Source organism: Gymnodraco acuticeps, unplaced genomic scaffold (genome assembly GCF_902827175.1).
Source record: "Gymnodraco acuticeps unplaced genomic scaffold, fGymAcu1.1, whole genome shotgun sequence".
In the NCBI taxonomy this organism is placed as follows: domain Eukaryota; kingdom Metazoa; phylum Chordata; class Actinopteri; order Perciformes; family Bathydraconidae; genus Gymnodraco; species Gymnodraco acuticeps.
In genome coordinates this window covers 1,217,974-1,231,233 of record NW_022990014.1, presented here as the reverse complement: position 1 = coordinate 1,231,233, position 13,260 = coordinate 1,217,974, and the positions used below count along the sequence as shown (strand labels likewise).

General features: G+C 38.7%; 1 protein-coding gene across 1 annotated transcript in view; it reads right to left on the bottom strand.

Annotated features, from left to right (window-relative positions):
- Nucleotides 1–11,717, bottom strand: part of hs6st3b (heparan sulfate 6-O-sulfotransferase 3b) — an 82,485-nt gene extending 70,768 nt beyond the window's left edge. Inside the window, exon 1 of the mRNA XM_034213463.1 lies at nt 10,657–11,717. Coding sequence (XP_034069354.1) covers nt 10,657–11,204 — 548 coding nt within the window. The 5' untranslated portion in view covers nt 11,205–11,717. The remainder of the gene's footprint in view (nt 1–10,656) is intronic.
- Nucleotides 11,718–13,260: the final 1,543 nt, after the last annotated feature.

Genomic DNA, 13,260 nt, shown 5'->3' with positions numbered 1-13,260 from the left:
ATTGTTCCTGCCTCCGTAACCGACACGCCTGGCATTACAAGAGGAGCAAATGCCTCCAGTGCTAGGACAATTTCCTCTCACCACCCTTGAAGGGAAAGTAAACAAATTCCCTGCTCGGAAACCGAACGTGAGAGCGGAGGCCTACACAGAATGATGAATGAAGCACCGTCCAGCCTCCATAGCACAATGGAGACTGATGAAGTTAAGTGATTCCTGGATTTGCGAGTGGGATTTAAAGCTCTGTTTTGTAGCTATTCGTCTGGCACCTGGAGACAAGTGACTCGCATTGAGGGACATGGGCTTCCTATGATGAGGTTGATGTGCTGTATCACAACACGTGCTGAGACATAATGCTATTTGTTCCACACCTGCTCTCTGTGATGCCACACGATGTTACTCTACTCTCTAGTGCCGCGCTGATGTGAGGAAAGATCTTCAATCCATACTTATTATACTGTGGACTGGGATCCAATTTATACTGCAACATAGCATGTGGTTGGGAACTGAAATGGATCTTAAGAGGGAAATCCTTTTCCAGTGGGAAATAAAGTAATGTTAAGTCCTCATAACATATACAATATGTTCTCGGGATTTAAACTAATAAAGAAATATAGAGCATGTGAAAATATACAACATAATAGTTAAGTCAATAAATAATAAGTCAATGTTCGAGTTGTTTCTAATGTAATGCATACTGTTTCATACGAGTTGTATATCAAGTTAATGAAAACAAGTGTTTGCCCGGCATGTTCAATGCTGATCAAATGTTTATAACGATATTGCGAAGTAAAACAGGACTGAGCACCTATTTATAAATACAAGCATTTAAGAGGCAATCTGGACTGCAATCTGTTCAGTGAGAAATCTGAAGTCTGAATGATGCCGCAGCACGAGGAAGATGTAGAGGACACCAGCAATAAATATTATATTGATTGATAATGTATTATGGATTACCATTTTATTACACGCATGCTGAGGCTGATTTTGGTATATCTTTACCTCAGTTCACCCTTCTCCCTGTAAGGCAAGGCAAGGCAAGTTTATTTATATAGCACTTTTCAACACAAGGCAATTCAAAGTGCTTTACAAAAAATGAAAGAGATTAAGAAAATGGCATTTAAAATCAGTCATTAAAAAGAAAAGCTAATAAAATAAACATTAAAAGAAAAAAATACATGGATAAAAGTTACAGTGCTGTCAATTAAACATTAAAAGAAAAAAGTACATGGATAAAAGTTACAGTGCAGTCTAAGATATGAATAGTTCAATTAAAAGCAGCGACAAAAAGAAAAGTCTTCAGCCTGGATTTAAAAGTATTCAGAGTTGCAGCGGACCTGCAGGTTTCTGGGAGTTTGTTCCAGATATTTGGAGCATAATAACTGAACGCTGCTTTACCATGTTTAGTTCTGACTCTGGGGACAGAAAGCTGACCAGTCCCTGAAGACCTGAGAGATCTGGATGGTTCATAATTTAGCAGGAGGTCAGAAATGTATTTTGGGCCTAAACCATTCAGTGCTTTATAAACCAGCAGCAGTATTTTGAAATCTATTCTTTGACACACAGGAAGCCAGTGTAAAGACTTCAGAACAGGAGTGATGTGATCCACTTTCTTGGTGTTAGTGAGGACTCGAGGGCGTTCTGAATCAGCTGCAGCTTCCTAATAGATTTTTTAGTGAGACCTGTGAAGACACCATTGCAGTAGTCGAGTCTACTGAAGATAAAAGCATGGACAAGTTTTTCCAAATCCTGCTGTGACATTAGTCTTTTAATCCTAGATATATTCTTTAGGTGATAGTAGGCTGATTTAGTAACAGTTTTAATGTGACTGTTGAAACTCAGGTCAGAGTCCATGACTACACCTAGATTTCTGGCTTTATCTGTTGTTTTGAACATTGCACACTGAAGCTCAGCGCTAACTTTTATACGTTCTGACTTGGCTCCAAAAACCATTACCTCAGTTTTATCTTTGTTTAATTGGAGAAAGTTCTGACACATCCAGTCATTGATTTGTTCAATGCACTTACTCAGTGTTTGAATTGGAGCATAGTCTCCTGGTGAAATTGTAGTGTAGTGAAGGCTTTTCTTCATGTTGACACATTTAACCATTTCATCACAAGCCAACAAAGCACACAACAACATCAAAACATTGAGAGCTTTATCCACCAAACGCAGGGGTTGCACACTCTTGCAAGCAGAGATTAGAGCGTGTGAAGGTGACACTACCTGTGCTTACACTTTAAGGGTGCCAGGTGCTCAGTCAACCTCTGAATCCAAATTGGGGAGCAGTGTGAGGCAGGCAGCCTCCCCACAGTATAAACTTACCTGTCACCAGCCCGACCCAGATAAGGACAGATGACCTTTCTCCAGGTTGTTATAATAAATCAACTCCAGAGGCAGTTATTCCTGGCACGGCACCCTCGTCAGGCCTTACAGGTATCAATTGAGAAATAACACAGCCAGGCACCTCTGCTGGCATTTTCCGTGTCTCTGTTTGATATGTCAATCTGTCAAGCAGAATTGTGAGTATGAAAGAAACACACACAAGGAAGGAAGTTCCCACCTGAATTAACAAGGAGTCTAAGCAAGTCAGCATGGTTTATGTGACTGTTGAACATTCTCCTTTTATCTCTTTACTGTGTTACCTTGCAATGATTCTTCCAAGGATTCAGTAAGTAAGCATGATACAAAGCCCACATTTTATTAGATCATTCAGGATACAATTATAAAAGAGCACAAAAGCTAAGTCAGCAAACATTGACGAAACAAATTTATAGTAAACAATCTTCCAGTATTTTTTTATTGGACTGTTTATAGTAGAGGAGGCGTGTGGCGCAGTGGTTTAGTGCGTTGGTGTTCGGATCAGGGGAGCACAGGTTCAAACCCCACTGCAGTCAGCATGTGGTTGTGTCCCTGAGACACTTCACCCCAAATTGCTCCTGTGGGGATTGTCCACAGTATTGAGTATGTAAGTCGCTTAGGATAAAAGTGTCTAACAAGTAATGTAGAGAGCTAGATTGTTATTTTCTCAATTAGAGGGAAAACAGAGCCAATGTGAATTGCCCCTCTGGAGCATTTGAGCGGCTCTGCCACCAGGCCTCTTGAGAACATTAAATATCAAATCTCCGAATCGCTGCAGCAGCTGATTCATTCTCCTCACAATGATGACTCCATTTAAGTAAATCGTGTGAGGTGCTTTGCTTCTCTTCTTTTTTATTTCAGTCTAGGGTGTGATCAAACACTGATCAAAAGCTGACTGGAAAGTAGGAGTTTAGCTCCTTGACAGCACCTCTGGGATCTGAGAGTTCATAAAGGCAAGCTGTTTAGAGTTAAAGCAAGGTATTTATCACATGTGATTACATGGATCAAATTAAGAAAACAACACTCATGCCAAAATAGTTTAACAGCAGTATTGTGACATTTCCATTACATTTAGTGAGGACATTTTGCCACAAAAATAAACCACAAGATACAAAATTGCAGTGATTCAACATTTCTTACACAGGGAGGATCTAAGTCTACAAACCATCTTCCAGAACACTGCGACACAGAGTCCTTGCCAGGCACTCAACTTAAATGCCACATTTTAATCACACTATAAGAGCTGAATCAGACAATTGGAGATTCATATTTGCCGGAGCAGCAAGTATTTGACGGCAGTTTCAGAGAAGCTGCAAGTCTGCTCTGGCAAGCTGCATGGCTTTCATTACCTAGAGTGGCTTTTAGGGAAAGACGGTAAGCTCCATCCATACTACATCTGCACCAAGCCAAAGATATATCCATAGGAACTCAAACATATGCAACACTTTCTCCATTCTCCAAATGCTAACATTGCAGTGGTCTATAAGGGCTAAGTTATTCAATCAATGTGCAGTGGACAATAACGTTTAAAGACAACTCCCTGTTGGGTGCATCCTGTATCAAGCAGCAGATTTCCGGATAGAACTGGACCACTAATCCCCTTTCCAATTGAAAAGACATCGCATGGCAAAAATAATAAATCTTCCTGATACTGATCAAAAACTTCCGAATACTGGGTAAAGTACTGCACATCTTTACTGAGAAAAATAAGAATTACAGGAAAGACCACAGAGATGTGTAGGTCTAGTTTGTCAAATAATAACAAAATGATGTCTTACACCTTTGTTTCTGTTTGTTTTTTCTATTTACAACATATATATATATATATTGTTTTAACCTGCAATAATAGATTTTTGGCCACTTGGGGGGATGGTGCGAGAAGCTGTAAACACAACCTTGTAGGTTAAGATGCTCAATCTGATAGCAATCATTTACCTTCTTGCATATTCAGCCCATATGGAGCAACATCAGCATTTCATTGGAGTCATTTCTCGAGCCACCTGGTCAATGTAATGGATGATAAATATCCAGTGTCTTTTTGTTCCGTTTTTAATCTCCAACACCTGCGGTAAATGTTTTGCTTCTAAATTCTCCATTATTATCAATCAGAAATATAAGCTAATATGTCAGCTCTCCTTGAATGTTCTCAAGTCTTTCAGTAAGGAAATTGATAAAAGTTTCTGTTCCTTCTCCATAGTCTAAGTTGAATCACATGTAATGACTTGTTTTATTCTCTGTCCTGATGGTGAACAAGTACTCACCATATGCTGTTCCACTCTCTGAAGAGGTAACACTTAATTATCAATCCAACCGGATTACTGCTCAGGCCTGCCAGGAATGACGACTTGAATTAACGACACATGAAAAGCAATCTCCGCGCCCTGGAAGTCCAAGGCCTGCAAAGGCACCCACACCTCTGCACATAATAAACACCCCATCATTGTGATGAGCACTTAGCCTCCTACATCTTAAGATACGTCCAGAACTGTAAATCTGCTCAACTTTCTCCCTTCCAGTTCATCTGGGTTTGGAGGGCATCCAAATTACCCTGTTGCTTTACTGTAACTCATGAAGCTTTAGAGGAGTACCGCAGAGAGGCTTCAGATGACACAGAAGACAATTCCAGCAAGATCATTTTTCAATTTACTGATATAACAGCATTTTGTTGTAATTTCAACAATTTTCGTAACCAAAATGCAATTAATACTTGCAATTTTTAAACATTTTAAGCCTGTAATACCTCATATTTTCAAAAATGTGGGTGCAGCAAAAACAAGTTGTGAAAAATATTGACATTTACCATTTACACGTCATGTTTCTGGTCACCTGATGAATGCTAGTCCAATATTGACTCTTTTATCTCTGGTTTTGCTCTCGATCAACTTCTGAAGGAAATATGTTTGCTCTCTAGCTTCCAAATGCTACACCGTATCTGTCATCTTTCTTATTAATTATTAATGTCTGAGACCAAACCTAAAATAATGACCAACTCCTTAGGGAAGTATTTCAGTGTTAAGCTGCTGAATGGTACACTGTTAAGTATGTTTTGTGCTAAGCAGGTACTATATTGTACCATATATACAGTATATTGTTTTTAGAGCAAAACAGTTGCCTGCTGTGGCCAAGAATGACACTATGAGAGTGAACCAAACTGTAAAGCTAATGGGAACTTCATATTCAGCCTTCTATATACACGGTTAATGGAAATATTGTCCTTATTTAAAAATAAAAAATGAATTAAAGCCAAAACAAAAAAAATCTACAATTACAATGAGGCTAACTCAGGCTGATGAACATAATGTGATAAGATTTAAACCTCCGAGCTTTACAACTATGACATTAAATATGATAGATTGAATGGAATTGTAATAATAATTAAATTTGCCCACACATTTTGCAATAAAATGAGGAATCAACATCAGTGTTGGCAAAATGCAAAATGTAATCGCTGTTTAAGTTCATTTGGGTCGGCTTTGGTAATGACTCCCTCCCACATGCTGATTCAGGGAGATGCCCAGGTAGAAGTCATGCGCAGGTACAATAGTAGATAGATGTAGACATGCATGGTTCAATGATACAGGCTGTAAATGGCAGTATTTGCAGCCCTTGCTGTATCAGTCATTATGAATAAAATATGATGCGTGGTGTTATTCAGCAAAGGACTGGTGTACATTATTGCAGTGCCCTGTAAGTAATAACTGTCTTTCAGTACCCCTGTAGGATTGTTATAGAAACTAAGGACATGTTATTGTTATGATTGGTGGACAATACATGTAGGCAGGAGATTTAATAGTTTTGCAGTACTTTTCATCTATTGGGTACTATTCTAACCAAGCTAGAGTTTCCCTTATTGTCAATACTTGTGATCTTCAACAAACTGGAACATCATTTCATTTAATCGTTTATTTGAAGAGGGACATTGATGAACATTTAAAACAAATAATGCTTTAAAACGTAAACATGCCGGATTTTAGCTTTGAGCTCATTTCCACCCGTAGTCCCTCACATAACAGAGATACATGAGGCCATAAAGCATAGAAGACTTTCCCTTCAACACCCAAAAGACTGACAACGAGTATGTAAATGATCCCTGTGAAGCAGCATTTGGAAGCAAATTAACAGCAACTATGATGTATCAAAACTGTTAATGAACATCCTTCACGTCTGTGACATCATTAAGAAATACTTTTCAACCAAGAAATCACAGTATAGTTGCCATTGTTTTTTACTATATGCACAACTTTCAAGACAGCTTTTTAGTCCACATGACACAAAAAACCTCGAGGACACAGTGAAAAACATCATTAGAATCACAGCAGAGGACATCCTCTTTGTCATTGCTACATAGGCACATTCTCTCTCTCTGTGCTTCATCAAAGGAGAGCATCGAAGACCGTCTGCACACCACTTGTGTTTTGGATTTGGTCTCTTTGTACTTCTGAACTGAGCATTCATTATGCATAGGCAACAAAAAGGCCTCTAATGAAGATTTTATAATTGATAAAAACGGCAACATCAGCATATGCATAAAATTACCATGAGGCCGCAGTTAAAAGGGGAACAACTAACAGGAATAGAAACAAGAAAAAGGCTGTACAGTCCTTCACTATAAGTCTAAAAAGATCTATGATATTTATTGTATTGCTCTGGCTGTTTAATGCCTGAATCCAAATAGATTAATGTACCTGCTGAATATGTAGGAAGGGATAGTGCAATTAGCAAGATTTCAAGGGACACCAATAAGCATATGAGCAGATTAACTAATGTGTTAGCTTGGCTGCCTCAGCATGATAATCAAAGTCAAGTTTCTTTGGATTTTTCAAACCCAACTTCAATTGCTAACAACATAGTGGTACGGTTTTTCAACTGGATGGTGGGATGCTGTATACAATTGCTTGACGGGATAAATAAAGTTGTTTTGAATTTAACAAAATAGAATTCAAGGAGTCCAGAGAGACAAAAATGATTTTGGTTTTATGCCTGACCATTCGGGAATTATGGGACCCATACACACTAAAACTAATCATTTTTCCTCTTATGATTAACTAACTTACTTAAATCCGTTTTGTAGTTTATGCGTTTTCTTGTCATTAACAGAGAGGCCGAAAAAAAAGAGTGATGAATGACATCATGACAATCCAGTCAGCTCATTACAGCTGACTGGATTGTCAAATCTGCATAATAAATGCTCTTCTTAATTGAGACATTGCTTTGCCACATTTTTTGAGAAAAGATATGAACACAGTTCTAAGTTCTACGCTAATTCAAATACTTTATTAAACGTCATCAAAATACCACCATGAAGAAACATATGCATCAGCATGAGCCTGATTTATTGTATTCATTCACTTCCACCTTGACATTCCTATGAATGTCAACCATGTGAAATATATGTTTTGATTTGCTATTTAACCACATATTCAGGGAATCTGTAAAGAAGTAAAACTATGATGAAGAATGTTGAATAAATCAGGTAGAATCAACAGCAAGTGGTTTGTCTTCTTCTGATTTTAACTTAAAAACAAACAAACCGTGCTCACTCTGGGTGCTAAGAGGATGTTGTGTCCTCAGCTAAACTAGCAATTTCCTCTTTCTGTTGTGTGAATGACAATGCACAAGCATGAATGTGTTGCGTTCTGATTGAGGGACCTTGTGCTCAAACAGAAGATCGTTATTCTTCTCAGCTTTCATGATGTATAACAAAGGCTTGAATGGCTCTTCTGAAAGTATCTCAAATGTGTTTGTCATTAGTATTACATGTGATCATTTAAAAAAAAAAAAAATCCCTAGCGTGAAACATCAACATTATCTTTCATCTGCAGGGGATATGAAAAATAGTGGTTGGTATTTGCTCATATGCAAACATTCAGTGAGTAATCTGATCAAAGAAAAATGACAATACCCATATTACATGGACAGCACTGAGTTCACTGCTACTTTATTCATGGCGTATAATGTATGTTGGAGGAACTTCAGACTATGTTTGATAATCACTTGTCCTTTCATCGTCGAGCAGCTGTAACAATAAAAAGGTATTGTTTTTAATCTCATTGACAGAAATTCTGACTGCACAACAACCGAAAAAGGTCAGTCTTATTTTAATGGAAAGCAACATCAGGTATTTCTCAGAAATACCGACCTTGTCAAAACAATTCTAAAGACATTACGGTTTACTTGTCCATATTCCATGTTCATTTTTTAATTGGCCTTGTTTTTCTGAGTCAAATTGAATACATCTGCTCGAGACCAATGAGGATGTAACAATAAGAAATAATTTAAGCAGCTCTACACAGTGAAGGTCTCTGAAATCACTTGAGGTGAAAACAACCTGCTCAGCAAGCCTTCTTGATGCAGCAGACAAAGTAACGCCAGGATGCTCCCCACAAAGCAACTTAAGAGAACAGCACTTAGAGGTATGTTTCTCCAAAAAGCCCGGAAGAGAGTCCAACTCGCCCGCTTCCCTTCTCCCTTGACTGACAGCAAACTCCAGAGGAGCCACGCCGCAGGACACACACACTGATCCAGTCTGACACACCTGACCTTTCCTGGGCCGCACGGCTGGCTCTCCGTGCTTCACGCCCTGCCCAGCAGGCAGTGCCATCCAAGCCCACCTCAGCTCCCCTACTGCCATCTCAAGAGCTGGCAAGGTGAGGACCTGGGACTGCGGAAAGAAAGCCACTCAATCTGAGAGGCTCTCAACCGAAAAACAAGGGTATGCCATCTGAATTTGGCAGTGATGTACACTTCTTATTCCCCATTGCACCCTTAGGTAGAGTTAAGATTTTATGGATTATTTATTGAAAATTAACTATTCAACTGTACAAGGGTGTTTTTTTTCTTATTTTGACCTTATATAGCATTTGAAATATTTTAATTAAGGCATTGCTCATACACAAAATTACGATTTTGCATTAAACCGTTCGTCATCTTAGTAATTATGCTGTGTTAGTGAGGGGGTCTAACAGCTGTGTCTGCCAACAGGCTTGGTCGAGGCAGACTTATCTGAGAATAGATGCTGCGGGAGCCAGCTAAAGAACAAGGGATGCCAGGCCTAAGTGCAGAATAGATGCTGCAGCTGTGAAATGAGGAGCTGTCGCATCCACTGAGCACTTTCCTGAGTAAAGGAAACACTTGGCACAGCAGAAATAAATCATGTGCTCATGTACTTCAGTGTACTGTAAGATGTTTTTTTCAAAACAGAAAAGGAAATTCTTGTGTGTTTGTGATATTTGGTTTATGCTCTTTTCTAAATGTCAGTATCTCTGAGAACATGCAACTGACTTAAAGACTTTTAAAATGTATTTTATCTTTTAATGAATAGTCTGCAATGCAATTTAAAAAATCAGCAACTCTAACTGCATTGCAAAATGCACACATCTATTCTGCCAAGTGAAAACACACACACAGAAACACTTACACATTGCTCATGCAGTGACTGGTTCATTACAATGCAGTCGTCTTAATTTTGTACTAACTGCATACATTTTCTCAAATGAGTAGTTAGCAATGGCAAATGTCTTTTCTACTGCAATTTCAACAGAAAATGTTAGAAGGAAAATGCATATCAAATAAACAGGTTCTACTTTTCTTTCACGCTCAGATATCTTTTGTCCATCTAAACCAAACATCTTTGGATAATCTGAAGTCAGTCATGAGATAAAACGGCATCTGATGTAACGACTTTGTGTGATACAACAGCAGTGCTCCTGTTCTATAAGCCAGTGAGAACACCTCAAGGGACTAATCACACAATGCAGGGGAATCTGTGTGTATGGGTCATGTTTGAGTGTGATACATCCTTATTATGGACAATTTAACCATTAATAAAACAGAGGGGGATACCATCAGAGTCAAAGAGTCAGTCACATACCCTTTAACTTACAATTATGAATTCACAGTATGTTTGCTTTCATGAAACTCTCAGTCAGTGTTCAATAGGTGCAATTGGAGCTTTGATCCAGAGACAATGAAAACACTGCAGTGTGCCAAATTGGACTGCAGGCTTCCAAACAACATAATGTCTGCTGTGAAAAGGGATTCCTTTAAATGCTTGAGTACAATTTGTGAATAGCGCAAATTGGTAGAAAAACAGCACTGGCACAGCTGGACAGAACCAAGTCCATTGTGAGAGGCTGATGTGAACACAAAAGCCAGACATATTTCATTTCTGAAGGTTAAGGAAGGTAAATGTTGACTTGACCATCTAATACTCTTCACTTAAAACAACAAATCACAACTTTGATTGTTTACATTTATCGTGGGGTTCTAGTGTTTGCATGCCTATTTGAACACATTTACCTTGTATTCCTCTGGGCTTCCTTCTTATCCATAATGACAGGTACACAGTTCGTCAGCTCGGTCCAGTCTGCATGCAGCCCGCAGCTCCAGCCGGTAGAGAACCGGGAGAAGAGCCAGGACTCCTCTTTCCCTGGTCGGTGACATGTGCATTTCTTCTGTCCTGGCTTGCAGTCGCACGGCTGCTCCAAGCGAATATTCCTCACCAAGTGCCTCCCGAAAGTGGTTCCTCCGGTCTTCTGGATGTGCAAAAACACTATCACGTCGTCCCCTTTGATGTCGAACTCCACGTGTCTGTCAAGGTCTCTTTCGGTGAAGTTGAATTTTGACGGTAGTTTAGGAGGGCTGTCATCCTCCAGGTCTTGATCTCTGTAGAAATCATCGCTGTCCTGGTACGGGGTGGAAAGTAGGCTTACCCCCCTTAATTTCTCCTCAGCCTTAAAATGGCATGAATTGCTGCCAGCGGGACATATGTACTGGTAGCCTATCATAACAAAAAGGACAGCTAAGATAGGCACCAAGATGAGCTTACTGGATCTATCGTCCATCATATCGAGATAGTTTCTTCATTCCATTACTGTGAATAATAAGTAGCACCCACGGGTTCTTCGGGGATCGATAGACTAATGCTCCATGTCTCAGAAAAGACTAAAGGTGCCCATTAGGTGCCACATGTTGATCAGATAATAACAGCCTCCGAGGACACATAATGGGCACAAAAGGGAGAAGTCCACCTTTTGGTTTCTTAAATACTGCACAGCGCTGGAAATGTTGTCTAAAGTCAAGAGTCATGGCATTCAAATTGCGGGCTGTCCAACTTCTGAAGCCGGTGTGGAGCTGCATCCGAGCCGACGACTCCCATACTCCGGTATCAAGTTTTAAATGAGGCAGCGGAGGATGAGAGTTTTTAGGTTTGACCCCTTCCTTGTGTGTTTTCCCGTGCTGATCCCAGTCTAAATCGCAGTGTGGCTCGTTTCGGTGATAAGACTTACTTCAGCAGAGATGTGTGGGGCTGGATCCTCCGGCAGTGTCCTCGGCGGTCTGACTGACTGAAGCAGAGAGGAAGCTGCTGCATCCGAGCCGACAGATTGTATGCGTTATGCTCTAGCTGTGGTTGAGCTGGGAGAGCTCTATAGGCTGCATCCCATCCTGTCCACCCCATAATCTTGTGCAAAGCCAGAAGCACACGGACACTGAACTGAGGCAACATGGAGATTTTAACCACATAAATATAAAATCCACTCTAACTTTTTAAAGTGCATTCATCCGAGTTAGACCTTTGATGATTAAAAAAAAGCACTGGTCTCTATGCTTATAGCTTGTGCAAGGATACAGCCCATCCTTTTTAAATACATACATTTGCTTATAAAGGAGGACAAAAGGGAAAGGAAAAATAGACAGTCAATACAAAATAAACATCTGGTTTCTTTGCAGCATTATGTTCAGAAATCCATTAGAACAATAAACATTGGAGGCTATACATATTTCTTACGAATGTATTATGTTTTGATTAACTGATCTTCATTTATTGTCAATGGTGGCAAAAAGTATTGCATTTCTTCTTCAAAGTGGTCTACTTCATACAATTACACAAAAAGATTAGAAATCAAACAAAAAGATGAGAAAAAAAGAAAGAGAATGTGTAAGCTACAAAGGTTACATTATCAAATTAGAAATGTGTTTTTTAAGGTATCATTTCATTTCATGCATGAAGTGTTGAAAATTGGATTTCCTTTCAGGCCATTTGCATTTATGGATATATACACTAATACAAAAGGAGAAACATATTTAATATAAAAATACCTAAATGCTTCCAGATCCTATTCCCATAATAAAGATGAACATACTTTCTTCTGCAAGTCCAACATTTATTCAAAAAGAATTCCTACAGTGGAAATAAACATACCTAAGACCTTGTGTGTATATATATATATATATATATATTAAAATATTAGTCCTACTGCATACAAATTATTATTATTTTTAAGATTTTGGATGCAGTGAAATGGTAACCTATACGTTGACAATACACTGTATGTCGTATTGCTACGCTGCCAACCTTTCTCTATTTGGTTCTGCATAAGCAGCCACAAACAAGCCACAAACACAGACAAGTTAACATATGGAAAGGATAACATTCATCATTAAGAAACCAAAAACACATATCTGATAATAGATGGAGAAAATGCATTCCATATTGCAAAAACATAAATTGTATTATTATTACGAGTGTTGGGGCTAAAGCACTGAGCATGTTTTCTTTTGCTCCAGTGTACAGTATGCTGATGCTTTTTTGTTATGCTGACCTTATTATACCATGTAAATATGTACATGTCCACAAGTGAGTGTGTGTGTAAGTTTATGAACCTGAAATCATGTGAATCAATGTGACTCTGTACATATATATCATTACTATTATTATTATTATTATTATAAATACATACCATCATTATTATTTATTACATTACAGATTTAATTTGTATACTCCTGGAAATAATTACTGCGCTTTATTCCTTGTTCCTTATTCCTAAGTAGCCTATGTATGCTGCGTGTATTTTGTTTTCTTATGTTGTGATGTTTTTTTTTTTTTTTTTTGATGGCACCCTT